The 21,224-nt window shown below is 45.9% G+C and overlaps 1 protein-coding gene across 1 annotated transcript in view; it reads right to left on the reverse strand.

Annotated features, from left to right (window-relative positions):
* Positions 1-21,224, reverse strand: part of LOC100355689 (putative tetratricopeptide repeat protein 41) — a 90,353-nt gene that overhangs the window by 21,414 nt on the left and 47,715 nt on the right. Inside the window, exons 10-13 of the mRNA XM_089308896.1 lie at positions 13,344-13,483; positions 4,745-4,916; positions 1,594-1,741; positions 904-1,056 (exon numbers count right to left, since the gene is read on the reverse strand). Of these exons, the coding sequence (XP_089165022.1) occupies positions 904-1,056; positions 1,594-1,741; positions 4,745-4,916; positions 13,344-13,483 (613 nt within the window). The remainder of the gene's footprint in view (positions 1-903; positions 1,057-1,593; positions 1,742-4,744; positions 4,917-13,343; positions 13,484-21,224) is intronic.

The following is a 21,224-nucleotide window of genomic DNA, read 5'->3' on the forward strand; positions in this document are numbered from 1 at the left end:
ATAGCAGCACTGTTCACAATAGCCAAAACTGGACTCAACCACGGTGTCCATCACAGGATGAATGGATAAAGAAAATGTGGCATATATACACAATGGAATATTATTCAGCTATAAGAAAGAATGGAATTCTACCATTTGCAACAAAATGGACAGTACAGGAGGAATCATGTTGAATGAAATAAAGGAAGCTAAAGTTTAAAAAACAAACAAAAAGGAGCAAAGAAAGACACATCTGTGTCTGTCCGTATTGCTGCAAATATAGTTGTGTAAAACTTTGTTATATACCTTTGTGAAACCAATGGTTAGGAACGTTACACTACTGTAGTTTTAATGATGTCATTACTCTAAAATTTACTGTACATGGGTGAAATGGTCATTTTTTGTTTATAACCATTGTCCATATTCCCAGTAAACAGGGTCTTTTTGCTTTTAACTTATTAGACTTACTCAGTGAAGTAGTAAGCCTTTCTACTGTCACAAAAATAACAAAAAAAGAAAGGGAGAAGGAAGGAGGGTGGACGGGAGAGAGTGGAGTGAGAAAGGAAGGGGCTATTACTGTGTTCTTAGAAGTGCACCTACAAAACACATTGAATCTGTTAAAACTAATTAAAAATTAAAGAAAGAAAACAATGATAGCATCACACTTCTTTGCCCTTTCCCTACTGCCAAACCTCTGTGCTTCTCGTGGGCCTAAGACTTCCTTTGAATACATTACGCTCAGTTCCCTGACAAACAGAGCGGGACTTGACTCTCAGGCAAGTCAAACTCCCAAGCTTCTGAGCAAGGCTGGAGCCAAAGAAGTGAGACGCCCCTAGTGGGTAATCTCAGGCCTCCTGCCGCTGCGGTCTCTTTTTTTGGGTGAGGGGGATAACACATTTCTTGACACATCTCATAAAAACTTACTTTTCACTATCACTTTGTGAAAAAAACAGTAAATCTGCTAAAAATTCCATAATTTCTGCAACTCGCATGCTTTTCTCACCAAACAAACTTCTCCTGATATTTAAGCACTCTTGAAGTTTCACTCTTGCAAAAGAAGTATTTCCGGCAACCAAACTGGAAATAAAACACGTGTGTTATTTGCTGGCATGACACATGCTGGCTACATTCACTGTGCTACCAAAAATAATTCTCTTAAATAGCCTTTATTTTGTGCGGTAACTTGTACTGGAGAAATAAAAAGAATAGTTGATAATAGCAGAAATGCCAGAACATAGTATATACATGTTTGTAAAGAAACTGTGGCACTATTTCCAACCTCAGTACACTGGCCTCTGGGCCACATGGTTCTTCGTTGTAGGGGATTCCCTGGACATTGTATAATGCTTAGCAAAATCCTGGCATCTAACGACCAGCTGTCAACAGCGATCCCCCTAGTTATGACTATCAACAATGTCTCCAGACACTGCCGCAAGTCCCCTAGGTGAAGGGGCAGGCCTCAAATTGCCCCTGATTAAGAACCACTAAGCTAAAGGATGGAAATGCTAAAGGTCACCTAGATGGGAAATGGATTAGCAGGTGTGGGTTAAGCACACTGATCATAAGAGGAAGCTCTAGTATGGAAAACATAACAATTTTAGAAACCAGGTTTACATGAGAACACCTTCCGTGTATTTCATAGTAGCTTGATCACAGGGATTGTTACTCAGGAATTTGGAAACTTCCGTAGCATATTCCAAAACATGATTTTCCTTTAAGTACTCCTCAGACGCTGTCTTGGCCAGGTTACTCAGCACTTTGACTGCAGGAAATAAATTTTGGCAAAGAATGTGATGCTTAGAGGATTTTTTTCCCCACAAAAGAGTTAAGATATCAATAGGCATAGCATTTCACATAATTTCATCACTGCCAATAGCCAGGTGTTTCTCTTAATAAAATCAACTCTTGACCTACACTGAGTGGAGATTGCTTTTCATACCATGCTTTTGTGAATGCAGAGCAGTTAGAGGGTCCAGGAGCCAAATTCATACCTTCAAAACAAATTCTGAGTCTGTTTTGCCAACAAATAGGTCAGAAATAGAGTGGGCATATAGATATACTGAAGCCATTCATCGCCTTGGTAACCGAGTCCTACAGAAGATCGCCAGCACAGTTCTACAATAAGATACAGCAAAACTATACAATCTTACGACAAGCACCACACAAATACACAGCCCACAAACCCAGTTACTACAAAATGAGCTGGACCTGGACCCACCCAGCCTTGGGAATGCAACCTCTACAAAGGCTTGGCAATGCTACTCCTTTATTTGCTTGTTTTTTTTTTTTTTTTAATTTATTTGAAAGGAAATGAGAGAGAGAGAGAGAGAGAGCACGAGAGAGAGAGAGAGAGAGAGATTGTATCTGCTGGCTCACTCCCCACATGTCCATTACAGCTGGTGCTGGGCCAGGCCACAGCCAGGAGCCTGGAACTCCATCCAGGTCTCCCATGTGGGTGGCAGAGACACACACCTGCTGCCTCCCAGGGTGTATTACAGGATCGAAAGCAGAGTAGGCCAGACTCAAACCAGGCACTCTGATACAGGATGTGGTCCTTATAAGCAAAGGAAACTGGGACTATGGACATGAGTATGCACATACAAACAGCCAGGGAAGGCCACAGAGGACACAGAAGGAAGGCACCACCCAGAAGCCATGGAGAAATCTCAGGAGAAACCAACCCTGCTGACCCCTTGACCCTGCACTTCCAGTCCCAGAACCGTAGGAAACAAGTTTCTATTGCTAAGCCCTCTCGTGTGTTCTACATTGGTTTGTGCAGTAATGTTCTGAGAAGGTGTTACCAGAGCATTGCCAGCAGCCCAGAAAAGCAGGCTTAACTCCCTGTGCTATGCAATTCAGACTTAGTTATAACAGAATTCCATTCCATCATCAAGCAGCACTCTTAGCATCATCATTTGTGCCTAATTCCCTGCCCAGTGAGCACCACACTCTTCCATGCCTCCCATCTGCGGTCCTGTGCTTGCACTTGGACATCAGAGCAGGACAGCCACATAACTGGTCTCCCTACATCCCACCATGAATCCATTCTAGACAGAGCAGCAAAAGTGATCTCAAGATAGAATTTAGATAATGTCATTCCTACCCTGACTCCCTGCAATGGCTTCCCCTCCCACTTGGAATAAAAATCCCAGTGTGTGTCCACGGCTCAAGACCCAAACTCTGCATAGTCTGGGCCCAGCCACCTCCAGCTATTTGCTCACAGAGGCTTCCTTCCATTCTTGGGGCAGACCCAGCACTGCTCCACGTCAGGGTTCTACACATGCTGCTCCCAGGACTGTCCCCAGCATGCCTCCTGCAGTCCACAAACAGATCCACACACATACATGCATGTATACTCTAACTCCACCCATCTCTCATGTGCACCTGAAATCATTTCATAGTTTGGCTCACTTGTGTTCTGTGTGTCACCTCCTTAGAAAGAAGAGTTGGTGTTTCTGTCTTGATCGCTGTTCTAGACTCAGTGCAGCTCCTGGGGCACAGCAGGTGCTCAAGAAATATTTCTTACGTGTGTGACCTCTGGTCCAGCTGGAATCCTCCCTCACCTTCTGTATCTGCTTACCCCGGCCCCAAGTCTCTACCACACTGGAACTGTGGTGTGATTCTATCAATGCTTCCACTCATGACACTGAGGCCTCCTAGTATCCCATTTAGCCAAGATAGCCCCACCACAGCCTATTGATTTGACCTCCCCGTGTAGATCAAGCTGGGTCCACCTGTCCCCTTGGAATTCTACACTGTGGACTGCCCAGCTGCCCTGGAGGACCAGGCCCTGCTTACACACAAAGTGTCCCTGGTTCCACCCTGGTTTCCCCTTGCACTAGGGCAATTTGAAGTTAGGCTCCACATATTGAGAATCAAAGCTTCGTAAATCTCTAGAAGATATTCTGCGTGAGGCCTAGTATGGACTCCATAGCACCACAAATACTAAGTGCCAGAGTCGAAAGTACTTTATTTAATCTCTCTGACCGTCAGGTTCCCCATGTGTAAAAGGGGAGTTACAATGCACGCCACATGAGGCATAGTTAAGGACATAAGGAATTATGAGTATAAGAGCTCAACAAATAATCATTATTACTATGAAAAGGAATTGGCAAATGAGAACCTCGGAGTGAACAGCTTGCCCAAGGTAACCTTTGATCCTCTAGAAGTGTTAGCAGACTGCAAAAACAGCTGCACCTTCGTACCTCCTACACAAGCCTGCACCTACCGCCACCATGCATTGCGACTCTGCACCTCCTCCCATCAGAGGCGAATGAAGCCTGCTGACTGTCAAATGCTGCAGAAGCAGGCATGGACCAGTTCTGAGCCCAGGCCCAGGCTTCTGCTCACCCTCCTGGAAGCCTATGACTTGTCAAGTGCACAGGTCCAGGCCACGCTCCCGGAGGATGAAGAACACATGGCCCAGCCACCCCCATCACCTCAGCTAGACAATCCCCAGATACCTAAGTGAGGTCCTTAACTCAGCCAGCCCCACTGACTCTGCCAGTAGATTTGGCTGCTTGCACAAGCCAGACCCAAATCTGCTGGGCTGACCCTGGAGTCACACCCTCACAGCCCCCACCTTCTCAGGAGCAGCTGTCAGAACACAGAGCACTTTGTGTTCAATCCTCACACGCCCACCAGCTTCCTGCCCAGACACAGCAAGCAAGCAATGCACAGGCGTCTATTTCCACCTTCTTGCGGGAGGAGTCGGACTCTGTGAAACACAAGAAGTTATTGCTCCCTCTGCATGGTTCTGCCGTACCTTTCTGCTTCATCAAGTCCTGGCTGTTTCTCAAGTCACTGAGTGAAAAACACAGCAGGTTTGACCATGCTTTTTGGAAATACTGGCAGCTCTCCTGAGTCATGCCGATTTCAAGATACAGTTCTCCGGCCGCGTTCTGTACTTTGACAAGCATCTCTTTCGTGGACCGGCTCTATACAAAGTAGAAAGGGAATCGGTGCTGAGGGAACACGGATCTGGAAAGGGTACAGCCGCCAGACACTGCCCCCCCCCCGCCCCCAAAGAAAGGCTCATTTCGTAATGAACTTGGAAAAGATGGTATGCGTTACATTGTTTCTCAGGGAACTGTACATGTTTATAAAATAACAGTTATGGTGAAATATTTATTGGGAGACATTGCAAACTAAAAACACAATTTGGAAATTGTTTTCACAACTTAATAACAAAAATTTTCGAAGAATAACGACCATATTTTATGCATGGTAATGATTCCAAGAGGAGCCTTATGCAGAATTCAAAAGAACAGCTGAAAATGCTACTGGGATTCAAATGTGACCAGAGTGCTGCTACCTTTATGTCTGACACACTATTGCTTAGCTATGAATTTAAGGGACCGGGCTGTGGTGTAGTAGGTTGGGCCTCTGCCTGCAGCACCAGCATCCCCATATGTGCACCAGTTCAAGTCCCAGTTGTTCCACTTCCAATCCAGCTCCCTGCTAATGGCCTGGGAGAGCAGTGGAAGATGGCCCAAAATGTTTGAGCCCCTGCACCCTGTGGGAGATCTGGATGAAAGTCCTAGCTCCTGGCTCCTGGCTTCAGATTGGCCCAGCTCCAGCTTTTGCAAACATTTGGAGAGTGGACCAGTGGATGGAAGACCTGTGTGTGTGTGTGTGTGTGTGTGTGTAGCTCTACTTCTCAAATTAGTAAATCTTTAAAAATAAATAAATAAATATGAATTTAAATTCATCTACTGGTTGAGTGTATTTCTTTCAGGAATCCTTAAACTTTGTTAATTGTAATCACTCTATCAAAACCTTTTCAAAGCCGGCACCGCGGCTCACTAGGCTAATCCTCCACCTTGCGGCGCTGGCACACCAGGTTCTAGTCCCGGTCGGGGCGCCAGATTCTGTCCCGGTTGCCCCTCTTCCAGGCCAGCTCTCTGCTGTGGCTAGGGAATGCAGTGGAGGATGGCCCAAGTGCTTGGGCCCTGCACCCCATGGGAGGCCAGGATAAGTACTTGGCTCCTGCCATCGGATCAGCGCGGTGCGCCGGCCGCAACGCGCCGGCCGTGGCAGCCATTGGAGGGTGAACCAACGGCATAGGAAGACCTTTCTCTCTCTCTCTCTCTCTCTCTCTCTCTCTCACTATCCACTCTGCCTGTCAAAAAAATTAAAAAAAAAAAAAAAACCTTTTCAGGGGCCGGCTCCACGGCTCACTAGGCTAATCCTCCACCTGCAGTGCCGGCACTCCGGGTTCTAGTCCTGGTTGGGGCACCGGTTCTGTCCCAGTTGCTCCTCTTCCAGTCCAGCCCTCTGCTGTGGCCCAGGAGGGCAGTGGAGGATGGCCCAAGTCCTTGGGCCCTACACCCGCATGGGAGACCAGGAGGAAGCACCTGGCTCCTGGCTTTGGATCAGCACACTGGCCATGGCGGCCATTTAGGGGGTGAACCAACAGAAGGATGATCTCTCTCTCTCTCTCTCTCTCTCTCTCTCTAACTCTGCCTGTAAAAAAAAAAAAAAAAAAAAAAAAAAAAAAAACTTTTCAGGGGCTGGTGCTGTGGCGTAGAGGGAAAAACCGCCACTTGAAAAGGCGACATCCAATACGGGTGCTGGTTCAAGTCCCAGCTGCTCCACTTCTGATCCAGCTCCCTGATAACATGACTGGGAAATCAGCAGAGCATGGCCCAAGAACTTGGGCCCCTGCACCCACATGGGAAACCCAAATGAAGCTCCTGGCTCCTGGCTTCAGATTGACTCAGTTCTGGCCATTGCAGCCATTTGAGGAAGAAACCAATGGATGGAAGATCTCTGTCTCTACCTCTGTCTCTGTCTCTGTCTCTCTCTCTCTCTCTCTGTAACTCTGCCTTTAAACTAAATAATCTTTAAAAAAAATTTATCAGTGCATAGGAACATATTGATTTCTGTTAGTTTTTAAAGTGCCCCCACAAAAAATAAGTTGGTAATGAGTTATCCCAGTGTTAATATCTCATTTCAGAAAACTCATCAACAAGAACAATGTGAATGTGTTTGGCAACTAACAGGCTCTCTCAGTGGACTACATCATCATCATAATTAGCTATGTAATACTTTATGCTGTACCACAGTGTTGGCCTGGGGAAGGACTAAGCCTGGCTCCCTGCTGTGAACGTCAAGACTTTGAGTCTTCCTACTCTGCTGCACCTACTTAAAATGCCCTTCCATGGCAAAGGATCCTTCAGAGCTTGATCCAGAGCTTTCTAATAGGTGCCCTGCAAACAGGTTCCATCTGCACCGAGATAATTACGTCCTTGACCTTGGAGGCAGCCAAGTGTAGCACAGCATTCCCGGGCCTAGGTAGTGATTCTGCCAGGGATCCCTCACATGAATCTTTAAAATCTAGGGGGCTGGCGCTGTGGCACAGCAGGTTAATACCCTGGCCTAAAGCACTGGCATCACATATGGGCTCTGGTTTGAGATCCAGCTGCTCTACTTCTGATACAGCTCTCTGCTATGGCCTGGGAAAACAGTACAGGATGGCCCAAGTCCTTGTGCCCCTGCACCTGTGTGGCATGGGAGACCAAGAAGAAGCTCCTGGCTCCTGGCTTTGGCTCAGCACAGCTCTGGCCATTGCAGCCAACTGGGGAGTGAACCATTGGATGGAAGACCCCTCTCTCTCTCTCTTTCTCTCTCTCCCTCTCCTCTCTCTGTGTAACTATGACTTTCAAATAAATAAATAATTTTTTTAAAAAATTGCCCACTCTCAGCATAATTGTAGATCCTATCCCTGCTGCTCCTAGGCCCAATCCTCCACTCCAAAGTTGGCCTCCATTCTGCTTTCATTGAGCTCAAATATACCCTGAAAGATTGCTCTCAAATATTGGTTAGGATCAGGATTGGCTGCAAATAACAGAAACCTCAAATCAATAGTGGCTTCATTTCTCCCATGTGAAAGTCAGGAAGCTGAGCGGTGCAGGGCTGCAGACTTTCCACTGTGCAGAGACCCCGGGCCCCTTTGATCTCACTGCTTGAACTTCACTCTCAAGGATATCTCTTGGCTTAAAATGACTGTTCCCTCTCCAGCCATCATATTCACAATTTAGCCAGCAGTAAGGAAGAAAGATATTATGGTCTGAATGAGGCCCCCAAACTTTGTATTTCAAAATTCTAACCCCCAATGTAATGCCATTAGGAAGTAGAGCCTTTGGGAGGTGATAAGGTGGTGAACATGAAGCCCTCATGAGTGGAATCAGTGCCCTTACACCAGAGAGCCCTGAGAGTTCTCTCACTCCCTTCCTCCACGCGAGGCCACAGCAAGAGGATGGAGTCTGTGAACCAGGTCACAGACCCTCAACAGACTCCAAATCTGCTGGTGCCTTGATCTTGGCCTCCCCAGCCGTCAGCACTGTGAGAAATCAATGTCTGACAGTTAGGGCACCAAGCCTATGGGGGTTTTGTGATAGCAAACAGGGCTAAGACAAGGAGAAGAGGGGAGAAGAGGGCATACCCTTCAGTTCACAAAAACTTCCAGTCACTCCCATTTATAACATATCAGCCAAAACTTGGGCATACGGCGCTGCGGCTCACTAGGCTAATCCTCCGCCTTGCGGTGCCAGCACCCCGGGTTCTAGTGCCGGTCGGGGCGCTGGATTCTGTCCCGGTTGCCCCTCTTCCAGGCCAGCTCTCTGCTGTGGCTAGGGAGTGCAGTGGAGGATGGCCCAAGTACTTGGGCCCTGCACCCCATGGGAGACCAGGAGAAGTACCTGGCTCCTGCCATCGGATCAGCGCGGTGTGCTGGCCGCAGCGCGCCGACCACGGCGGCCATTGGAGGGTGAACCAACGGCAAAGGAAGACCTTTCTCTCTGTCTCTCTCTCTCACTGTCCACTCTGCCTGTCAAAAAAAAAAAAAAAAAAAAAAAAACTTGGGCATAAATTCATATCTATGGAAATGTGGGAAATGCCCCCTTCTTTCCATACAGCCATCTGCTAGGCTAAAATTCAGAGGAGGGGCATACAACTTACAACAACAAAAGGGGAACAGAGACAGAGAAATGACCAACCATCTCGGCTACATCTAATTCCCTCTTTTACATTTCAAATGATCAGTGTTTCCACTAATCTCCATCATGCCATCGCCAGAGGAAGGGGTGCCCAGCCCCCTTCCCAAGGACTCACTCCTGGCCCTGAGCTGTATATCCGGCCCTCCTGCGTCCTCAGAGTCTCTGCAGGAATGTCTGGCCTGCCCCTGTCCTAGAGTCAACTCCAGCTCCACACAAACACACATAACCTGGGCCAAATTTGACCCCCACCCAATGCTCTCCTGGCTTTTCTTCTTCTTTTTACTGTCAAATTTCTCAAATCTGTCTCAGTGCGTGCATCTTCTCCCTTTCCTGATCACACACCCACCTCTGAAAGCCCTGTACTCCGGCTTCTCCCACATACCCTTGCCCCACTCACTCACTTAGGGCTTCTCCAGGCCTCACTGTCCAGACCCCTGGGCAGCACTGGGTGCCGTTGGCCACTCACTCCTTGATTTGGGGGAAACTTCAGCCTGCTTCTCTTCCAACCTTTCCCTCCCTCACGAGCTCTTCTTGTCTCCTGCCACTGGTTCAGCATTCCCAGGTGTGCAGACGCCTTTCTGGTCTCGCTCTCGATCACCAACCTTAGATTTCCCTCAGTTGGCTGAACACTCCACTTGAATATTTTTCTTGAGCTGAAACTCAAAATTTCTAAAACCCACCATCTTCCATCCCAAACCCACCTTACTCTTTGGCTTTGCCCACTCTGTCAACCAGGCTCAGATTCTTCGGGTCTCGTTGATTCTTCCCCATTTCACAGCCATGCTTCCCATCAGTCTGAGACAGAGCAGAGCGCTTCCCCCAGGGAGTCTGACAGACGTCTAACCCAGCACCAGTCCACAGTGGCCCTTCCACCTCTTGGATCCTCTGTCCATATTGCCAGTAACACCAGTCAGCGTGTAAATGTGGCCCCATATTGTCAGCTTCCGTTCCCCTCCTCCTATTCCATATTACTCACTCCTTGAGGACAGAGACCCTCTGTGACACTGAGTAATATGTGTGGACATTCACAGCGACTGCAAATCACAAACCCAACTTCACACTGGCTCTCAGGTCTATGTAGCCACCACCTCTGGAGCGCTGATGAAACTAAGCTTGCCAAGTGTGACTTCACTGCATATTCACAGCCACCCTAGGAAGTAGAGCTCATTACTCCTCTATTACATGGGAAAACCAAGGTTCGATTTGGCTAAATAAATGGCTCGGGTTTATGTGACTAATCAGCAGGAGAGCAAGGGAGTTCAACCCAGACCTGCCTATCTCCAAAACACTGTTCTGCACATTTTCTCAGCAGGAGCGCCTGTGTTCAGTGCAGAAACAAATGTGCACTTGGGTTTTCAGGCTGTCTGGTGTACCTACTGCGAAACACTGCAGGGAAGAAATGAGACCTTTTGAACAAACAGACCATCTACGTCAGAATTTCTCAAAACCAATGCCACTGGTGTTTGGGGCACCAGAGCCCTGTGCTGTGCACTTCGTGCTGTGCATTAGAGGATGGCTAGCAGCATCCGTGGCCTCTACCCGCCATATGCCAACAGCAAGTCTCACCCCAAGTTGTGACAACCAAAAAAGTCTCTAGCATTGCCAAGTATTCCCTAGGGAATGAAATTTGCAAACCACTGCATTCAATTTTAAAACAAGCTGGTCTCTGGCTGGAGCCGCGGCTCAGTAGGCTGAGCCTGAGGCGCCGGCACACTGGGTTCTAGTCCCAGTCAGGGCGCCGGATTCTGTCCCGGTTGCCCCTCTTCCAGGCCAGCTCTCTGCTGTGGCCCGGGAGTGCAGTGGAGGATGGCCCAAGAACTTGGGCCCTGCACCCCATGGGAGACCAGGAGAAGCACCTGGCTCCTGCCTTCGGATAGGTGCGGTGCGCCGGCCGTGGCGGCCATTGGAGGGTGAACCAACAGCAAAAGGAAGACCTTTCTCTCTGTCTCTCTCTCTCACTGTCCACTCTGCCTGTCAAAAAAAATAAAAAATAAAACAAGCTGGTCTCAAGAAATTATAAAAATGGTATAAGACAGAGTATAACAAGATTTCCCCACTTGAAAATGTTAGGCACATATTTCAAAAGAGTTGTTATTGCCCAAAATAGCTATATAATTTCAGAGCCTAGAAAATTCTTTCAATAGTCTCCGTGGTGGCTAGGCCCAAAGAACTGTTGCAAAAATATTTTGAGAACTGAATCACAAGACTGATGCCTCCAGAAAGAGACTGCAGAAGCTGGGAATTCTTGCTGGATGTCTCAGCGCTGGCGTGCTCCCCCAGTCAGCCCCACCCCTTCAAGACCACACAGCTTAGTCTGTGCTTCTCCACCGACAGTGAGTCCTGTGCCACTGCGAGCTCCATGAGGGACGGAACTGGCCACCTTGCTGCCTGCTATCAAACCTCCACACTCTGCTCAGCCTAGGCAAAGCCTTCAGTGAATGCTCCCTGAGTGAATGACTGAGCGACTGGCTAGAATCAGACAGCTGGTGAGGACCTAATAAAATAACTGTGTTTTCCAGACAAACATTAGACAGAGGAAATGTGGACCTCATGGGGGAAATGATCGTGGCAGGGAAAGATTCCACGGTCGTAATAGGAAACCATTCTACTCCCTAAAAAATGAACAAGTGGTCAAAAGAGCTTAAATTAAATGCACTATTTCTAACCTAGGCCTCAGCATTTTATAACCCAAGGACAGCAATAACAAAATTGCTTCTAGTACTTAAGATCTCACTGTGTGTCAGATACCACGTAAGGGATTTTTGCATTTTCTTATTTGACCCTGGCAATGGCCCATGAGATAGACCTTAGAATCCTTAAAAATGAGAACTCAGTAGGGCAACAGAGATTAAAATTCCTGCAAAGGTCACAGAAGCAGTAAGTGACAGAGCTGGGGTTTAAATCTGGGTCAGCCTGAAAACACTCCAGGTCCCAGTCACTACTCTGTACCACCTTCTAAGGACATAAAGGAATTTAATTTGCTGACCAAATGGATTTGTTGATTTGTTTATCAAGTACCCCCAGATTAGAATATCTCATGGAAGATGTAAAAATTGGTAAATAAGCACTGTCTCTGTTGTAAAGGGAGTTGCAATGTTGAGTATCATGAATCCTTTTACATAGAAGCCCTTCCATAAACATGTATTGATGAGGGCAGGGGTAATATCTTAGGAAAATGTGAAGGTTAGAGCCAGTACTGTGGCATAGCGGGTTAAGCCACTGCCTGCAGCAACACCATCATTCCATATTGGCACACTAATTCCAGTCCAGTTTTTCCACTTCCAGTCCAGCTCCCTGCTAATGTACCTGGGAAGGCAGGGAAAGAACGGCCCACGTGCTTGCAGCCCTGTGGCCCATATGGGACACCTGGATAGAGTTCCAGGCTCATAACTCGGCCTGACCCAGCCCTGGCTATTGTGGCCACTTGGGGAGTGAGCCAGGAGATGGACTATCTTTTTCTTACTGCTTCTCACTCTCGCTCTGTCACTCTGCCTTTCAAATAAATAAAATAAATCTTTAGAAGAAAAGAAAAAATTTTAAGGAATTTGTTTCAAAATAAGAACAACTTTGTCTTTGGTTATACTTCCTTTAATCCACAAACTATTGAAATCAGTGAAAATTAAAACAGTTCTTTAAAGGCAACAAATGTTATCTTAAAGCAATCTTATAGTTATATTTTATGAGTGAAACTTTCATTGAATTCAACAAAACCAAAAGTTCGTATTTGAGGAAAAGCGAATCAATATAGGGACAAGATAATAAACCAGTCTTCCCCAACATCTTTATGAGAGTTGAAACAAAGGCTTTGACCAGTCTTTTATTAATTCATTTCAATCCACCACTGTACTTTCCTTTTTGTTTATGAACATTTTTTTCTCCCAAAGTTACACTTGTGTGTATTCATGAATTCTGTAATGATTTCTATCTATTTAGTGCTTTTTGTCATTAAATATAGTTTGGAGCATAGGTTAAAAACACAGCTTCCAAGGCCAGCAATAGGTCACACTGGGTTAAGTCAGCTGTTGAGATACCAGCACCCGATATGAGCACTGTTTCTAGTTCTATTTCTCCGCTTCCAACGCAACCTTGGCCACTGAGGGCATCTGGGGAGTGAACCAGCAAGTGGGAGCTCTCTGTCTGTCTGTCTGTCTCTCTCTCTCTCTCTCTCTACCTACCTACCTAATCTATCACTGTTCCTCAAATACATAAATTAAAAAAAAAAAAAACATAGCTTCCTCATTGCTGAGTAAAACCAATCTGTCTCTTTGTGCATCAAGCTACAAAGGAAAAAAGGCAAATGATACCTGACAACAACTGACACAAAAGGAATAAGGTCCAGAGAATCTGAACTTCGTCTCACTTTACCTGCATTAACATGTTCTCAACATCTACAAACAACTCTTTGGCTTCGTTGGTCTTTCCCATAATCTTCAAAAGACTCCCAATAAAGAACAACAAGCGACATCTGTCCACGGCAGTAAGCCCAGAAAGCCTGGACTCCAGCGCTGGAGTGGAAAGAATAGTAAATGATTCTAGAGAATATTCTGAAAGGAGCAAAAAGTCACTGCTACTCTTGATACAGGAGTCAAAAATGCTCTCTGTAGTTCAGTTTTGTCTTCAAGATATTAGCATTTTGCTTTTATTAAGGTTTATATATACTATCAAGCATTTTAAATTATGACATGAAAAATAACTATAATTCTTTAATCTTAACATATAAATTTGGGAAACCATAGGGTCAAAAAATTTTTATAACTCAATTCATGTTTTGCTATAATTTATATTACAGGGTGTTTTTCAGGCAGGAACAAAAAGAGGTTCTTACTTCTTATACAATTCTGCCCTCTGTTGCAACTATCTTGAATTGCCAGTTTCAACAGAAAGAAAATATTAAAAGAACAAAATTAAGAGTATGTATGGGGGCCAGCACCATGGTGTAGTGGGTAAAGCTGCCACCTGCAGTGCCAGCTTCCCATATGGGTGCTGGTTCTAGTCCCAGCTGCTCCTCTTCCCATCCAGCTCTCTGCTATAGCCTGGGAAAGCAGTAGAAGATGGCCCAAGTCCTTGGGCCCCTGCACCTGCATGGGAGACCTGGAAGAAGCTCCTGGCTCCTGGCTTCAGATCAACACAGCTCCAGCCTTTGCTGCCAACTGGGGAGTGAACCATCAGATGGAAGACCCGCCCCCCTCTCTCTCTGCTTCTCCTTCTCTCTCTGTGTAACTCTGACTTTCAAATAAATAAATAAATATTTTTTAAAAAGAGTATTGTGTACTTATAATTTATACACAAATGAAAATACAGAATTTTTGAACTTAAAGACATAATTAAATCCATAGTGCTACAAAGTCATCATTTTCTTTTTTTTTTTTTTTTTTTTTTTTTTTTTTTTGACAGGCAGAGTGGACAGTGAGAGACAGAGACAGAGAGAAAGGTCTTCCTTTGCCGTTGGTTCACCCTCCAATGGCCGCCGCTGCAGCCGGCGCACCGCGCTGATCCTGGCAGGAGCCAGGAGCCAGGTGCTTTTCCTGGTCTCCCATGGGGTGCAGGGCCCAAGCACCTGGGCCATCCTCCACTGCACTCCCTGGCCATAGCAGAGAGCTGGCCTGGAAGAGGGGCAACCGGGACAGAATCCGGCGCCCCAACCGGGACTAGAACCCGGTGTGCCGGCGCCGCAAGGTGGAGGATTAGCCTATTGAGCCACGGCGCCGGCTCAGTCATCATTTTCAAAATTGCTCTTCTTATATGTCCCAGTACCTAAATTTCTACATTCACTCATTTGTTACATTTCAAATTACTGTTTCTAGTGTGTTGGGGACAAACTTATTCCTTGTTCCTTACCCACTCCTTTTCTCAAGTTGGAGACCAGTCCAACCTTGCATACTCTAATTTCCTGTTGCTCACTTTTCTGTAAGTCACATTCATATATACAGCAAATACTGAGCATCCACTGTGTGTCAGGCAGCATTCTAGGCTCTGAGCAGGCAGACAAGGCTGAAGGCCTCAGCACAGCAGGGTGCTGTGAGCTTCAGCAAAAATGGAAACAGAGTCAGCGGAGAAAGAATGTCAGAGCTAGAGTACAAGACATTTGTCCAAAGTCCAAATGAGCCTACGGTGGGAATGAGAACCCGGGGGGAGAACTACGCGGCAGAGGAACCTCAGAACTGGAAGCAGCTACTCAAAGCAGGCAAATGAGAGGGATCTGGATGAACAGAGAAGGGACAAGTTTCTGCTCAGGACAGGGTTCAAAGGATCACTGGTTCAGTTTCTTGCCAAGAGCTCCGATTGCAGTGGGTGATGTCCACCACTACATTTACTATCACTCAATTCAACCATCTCCCATGCTCCAAGTAACCTTCATTCATGAACCCTAACTCCCACTCCCCTCGCAGCAAGAGATAGAACAGATGAGGAAGTAACTTTTCGTGTCATAAAACTGATCTGAGTACATTATAGAAAATATGCAAAATTAGAGGGAAGAGTTAGAGAGAAAAGAGCAGAGGAAACTACATAAATTGGAGGAACACAGTAGACCTACTGGAGGGTGAAGATGCACACAACTTAGGACCCCACCAACCAAGAGCCTCCATGCCAGCGCTGGAGAGAAAAGTGAGACCAGACTGCAGCAGCCTAAGCCACTGGCGAAAAAGCTGCAGGAAAAGCCTAGAGGAGATCCGGCTTGGAGCCCCGTGGGGGACAGTGTACCCACCAAACTGAGGAGAAAGAACAAGGGAGGGCACGTTTTCCCTCTCCCTGATCATCCTGCAAACGCACAAGCTAACAGAGAGCAGGTGCCATTTTGGACAAATATAATAGCTGCACCAGCTTATGTCCACGCTCAGCAATGAGCCAAACTGAGACTGCTGAGTCTGGTGGGGAGAATAGACTGTTGGCTGGGTGCTTGTGACTGTGGGAGGCTTGTGCGCCAGGACTGTGAAAACACTGAGGCTGCATGGGTGCCGGTTCTAGTCCCGGCTACTCCTCTTCCAATCCAGCTCTCTGCTGTGGCCTGGGAAAGCAGTAAAAAAACAGCCCAAGTGTTTGGGCCCCTGCACCCACATGGAAGACCAGGAAGAAGCACCTGGCTCCTGGCTTCAGATCAGCACAGCTCCGGCCATTGTGGCCAACTGGGAAGTGAACCAGCGGATGGTCTATATTCCCACTAAACTAGGGTCTTTTTGCTTCTTATTTGTTAAACTTCTTATTTGGTAAAATATTAAGGCTTTTCACTTTAATGTAAATTTAAAATATGTTATCTCAAAAACTAAAAAAAAAAAAAGACACAAGGAAGAAGGGTGGGAGGAAAGAGGGAACTATCACTCTGCTCTTAGATTTGTATTTATAAATCATATTGAATCTGTTAAAATTAATTAAAATTAATTTTTTTAAAAAAATCATTGCCAATTTTGTACTTGAAAAATAGCACCCACTTTCGTTTCAATTTGCATTTCTTTGATTTCCAGTGAAAGAGAATGTTGTAATATAACTATTAACAATTTATAGTTTTTCATCAACTCTTAACATGCTATGAATTTCAAGATGCATCTCTATTTCTGTAAGTTTTGAGAAAGCATGCACTTTAAAACCAGTGAAATCTATTATTTATTTAGTGAACTCATTTCTCCAACAGCCATTTACTGAGAACCTTGGGTATCTACCATGAACCCAGAGCTGTCCTGGACACAACAGATAAAGGATAAGCCCAATGAGACCCAGCCTGTCTGTTGTGCTGTCAGAATAACAAGGGAAACAGATCTGCATTCAATCATATAAGTGAATATAAAATTAAAGTTATAAAAATAACCATGAAAGTGGTAGTGGTAAAATGGAGGAAGGTTCCTCCTTGGAAGTGACCATTGAATTAAGAGTTAAAGAAAGGGACCGGGGCTGTGGCATAGCAGGTAAAGCTGCCACCTGTAGTGCCAGCATCCCATATGGGCACTGGTTCAAGACCCGTCTGCTCCACTTCCAATCCAGCTCTCTGCTATGGCCTGGGAAAGCAGTAGAAGATGGTCCAAGTCCTTGGGCCCCTGCACCCATGTGGGAGACCTAGAGGAAGCTCCTGCCTCCTGGCTTCAGATCGGTACAGCTCTGGCTGTTGCGGCCAACTGGGGAGTAAACCAGCAGATGGAAGACCTGATTCTCTCTCTCTTTCTCTCTCTCTGTAACTGTGACTTTCATGTAAAATAAATAAATCTTTAAAAAAAAAAGTTAAAGAATAGAAACCTTTGAGGCAAAATGGGGAGAGGGAATGTTGGGAGTGCTGGGCAGGGGGGATAGCTGTGTGAAGGCCTCAGGGCAGGAGAGAGCACGGAGCTTAGAAAACTGGAAAGAGAGGGCTGGCGCCGTGACACAGCAGGTTAACACCCTGGCCTGAAGCACCAGTATCCTATATGGGCGCCGGTTCAGGACCCAGCTGCTCCACTTCCCATCCAGCTCTCTGCTATAGCCTGGGAAAGCAGTGGAAAATGGCCCAAGTCCTTGGGCCCCTGCACCCACGTGGGAGACCTGGAAGAAGCTCCTGGCTTCAGATCAGCACAGCTCTGGCTGTTACGGCCAACTGTGGAGTGAACCAAATAAATCTTAAAAAAAAAAAAAAAAAGAAAAAAGAAACTAAAACTGAAAGGAGGAGACCATACATCAGAGAGAGCAAAGGTGATTTGGTCAAGATGGGATGGAGGCATAGAGAGGGATACACCCCACACCCAACAAGAGAGGAAGGTCCCTAGTCTCAAGGAACTGATATTTCCAGTGGCTGAGAGGGTCTGGGGCAAAGGAGGGGGAGAAAATCAGAAGATTTAGAAAATTACAATAAAAAGGAAGTCAAGACCATGACAGATAGTAATAAAAGCTATGCAGAGAATTACAGTACATTAACATACAGAGAATAATTAGTTTTACATTATGCTATGGATGCTACTCTGAGAAAGTGACACTTCAACTGCCATCCAGAAAGAACCAGTACTACGGGTTGAGGATCCCTTATCCAAAATGCTTGGGACTACAAATGTTTCTGATTTCAAGAGTTTTTCCAAATTCAATTAATTAATTTATTTGTTCACACAGACTTTCCCAGTTGAGCACCCCTAATCTGAAAATCTAAAACCTTTGAGATCATTGGTGCTCATATGTTTCTTTTTTTACAATAGTCTTTTTTTATTTTATTTTTATTTTTTTATTTTATTATTTTTTTTTTAATTTTTTTGACAGGTAGAGTGGACAGTGAGAGAGAGAGACAGAGAGAGAAAGGTCTTCCTTTTTTGCTGTTGGTTCACCCTCCAATGGCTGCCGTGGCCGGTGCACTGCGGCCGGTGCACCACGCTGATCCGATGGCAGGAGCCAGGTGCTTATCCTGGTCTCCCATGGGGTGCAGGGCCCAAGTACCTGGGCCATCCTCCACTGCATTCCCTGGCCACAGCAGAGAGCTGGCCTGGAAGAGGGGCAACCGGGACAGAATCCGGTGCCCCGACCGGGACTAGAACCCGGTGTGCCGGCGCTGCAAGCCAGAGGATTAGCCTAGTGAGCCACAGCGCCGGTCTACAATAATCTTGGTTTCAGATTTTGAAAGTACAGATGCTCAACCTGTACAAATATGAATGGAAAGAGCATTCCTGTTAGAGTGAACTTCCAGTGCCAAGGCCCAAGGGTTGAATAAATACACTTGCAGAGAGAAAACCGGCCAGTGTGGCTGCCACCTAGAGGAAGAGGAGGAATCTTATAAGATGGTGCTGCCCAGGAGGGCAGAAGCCAGATTCTATTAGATAATGCAGGCTAAGCCAAGGAGTTGATCTTTTATTATAAGTGCAACTGCAGGCCATTGGAAAGGTCCTGATCTAAAACAATGACACGGTCTGGTTTAAATCTTTAAAAAATTCATTCCAGCTACTGTGTACGGTAGACAATGGGCTGTGGCTGTAGAGAAATAAAAACTAAAGTAGGAAGACAAGGAAGGAAGCTATTAAAATAGGCCAGGGAGAGTTAATAACGGTGGCTTGGGCTCACTAGAGTAACACTAGAGAAAAACTGGGGTTATAATAGCTCCTCTTATCGTTCTTATTCAACATCACGCTGTGGGCCAAGCTAATGAAATAAGACACAGGAGAAAATGCATACATACTGAGAAGGAAGGAATAAAACTGTCTTTGTTCACAAATGATATGACGTCTATGTAGAGAATTCTAAAGAATCTTGAAAAAAAATTCCTGGAACCAACAAGCAATTATAGTAGAGTTGAAGGATACAAGATTGGTAGACAAAACTCAATTAGTTTCCAATGCGCCAAGCAACAGACAGTTGTAATTAGAACTTTAAAGCATAATGCCAATTATAACAGCATTAAAAACTAAATGCATTGGTATAAATCCAACGAAGTATATAAAGGACCTACATGCAGAAAACCACAAAATTCTGATGAAAGGTATCAAAGAAGATCTAAATAAATGAAGAGATATTCCCTGCTGATAGACTGGAACACTAAATATCATTAAGCTACAATATCTTCCCAACCTGATCTATAGATTCAATGCAATTCCAATCAAAATCCCAGCCATCTATCATGTAGATTTTGACAAACCGATTTTAACATCCATACAGAAAGGAACAACAAAAACAACAACAAAAGAATAGCTATAAAGGCTGACCATCCCTAACCTGGATATCTTAAATCCAAACTTTCAGATTTCATAGTTTCACTATGGGGATGCTCAACTAGTAAAATCTATTAGAATATTGCAAGATATAAAAATTCTAAAACCTGAAACATTGGTCCGGCGCCATGGCTCACTTGGTTAATCCTCCGCCTGCGGCGCCAGCATCCCATATGGGCACCGGGGTCTAGCCCCGGATGCTCCTCTTCCAGTCCAGCTCTCTGCTGTGGCCCAGGAGGGCAGTGGAGGATGGCCCAAGTGCTTGGGCCCCTGTACCCACATGGGAGACCAGGAAGAAGCACCTGGCTCCTGGCTTCGGATTGGCGCAGCACCGGCCACTGCAGCCATTTGGGGAGTGAACCAGCAAATGGAAGACATTTCTCTCTCTCTCTCTCTCTCTCTCTCTCTCTCTCTCTCAATAACTCTACCTGCCAAATAAATTAAAAAAAAAAATCTGAAACACTTTTAGTCCCAAGCGTTTCAGATAAGGGACATTCTCTCTGCATTAGTTTCCTAGTTTCCTGCTAGAGTAAATCACTACAAACTCAATCCAGGTCTCCAACAGGGTGGCAGGGACCCAACTACTTGGGCCATCACCCGCCTCCTTCCTGCACGCACATCAGTAGGAAACTGGATCAGAAGCAGAGTGAGCAGGACAACAGTCGGGCACTCCACTATGGAATGCATAGTCACCCAAACAGTGACCCTAACCACTGCTCCAAACTCCAGTCCCCCGCGATGATCTTTTAAAACTAAACCTGTCACCATCTTATTCAAATCCCTGATGGCATCCCACGGCCCTTAGGATAAGGATTCAGTCTTCAGCGTAACTCTGCCTACATGGGCTCCTGCCTTACTCTGTAGCCTCAGAAGTACCCACCCTGCTCTTGCTTCGTTCTCCAGATTTTTGACTCTCCCTCTCAACTCTGAGTTTTCAATCATGCTGCTCTCTACTAGGGTTTCTTTCTCCTCCTCCCTTTCTCAGCTTCAAGACAAGGTTACACCTCCCTGCTCTAATCTCCATGCCACAACTTTGTATCACCCCTCTCAGGCTCAATGCTTTTATAGCTCTTTACCATAAGCTCCATTAAGGGAGGAACCATGTTTCTCTCATCCATTGCTGCATCCCTTGGCACAATGCGAGCACTCAGTAAATACCGCTGAAATAATCTGGACTCACAGCACTTGTCCAGGTCTCTTTATTAGTGAGGAGAGCAAGGATGAACTCGCAGGTAACTCCCAGGATTACAGACTATAAAACAGGATTTCTCTAAAAATTCTCTGCAGAAAAATTATCCCCTCTAAAAAATGTGTTTTGGAGAATGGTCCAGTTAATGATCTTCCCTTCAGTAGTGCCGCAGGAGGGAAGATTGACCCAGGCCATGTGCAACTACACAATCATGGCAGAAACAAATGTTCAGGAAGACCCAAGAGACAGCCAGGCCCCTGGAACACCTCCTGTGTCTATTAACTGGGATCCTGCAATGATTACATTTACTCTAATCTAGGGCATCCAGTGCTTGGCCCTCTGACTCCTTCCAGTAACCCCAGAAGGAAGAAAAGTGACCCACACAGTGCCAGAGGGACTTCAGGGAGACGGCTA

This window comes from Oryctolagus cuniculus, chromosome 11 (assembly GCF_051225735.1).
Source record: "Oryctolagus cuniculus isolate XC-2025 breed Fujian yellow rabbit chromosome 11, ASM5122573v1, whole genome shotgun sequence".
In the NCBI taxonomy this organism is placed as follows: Eukaryota; Metazoa; Chordata; class Mammalia; order Lagomorpha; family Leporidae; genus Oryctolagus; species Oryctolagus cuniculus.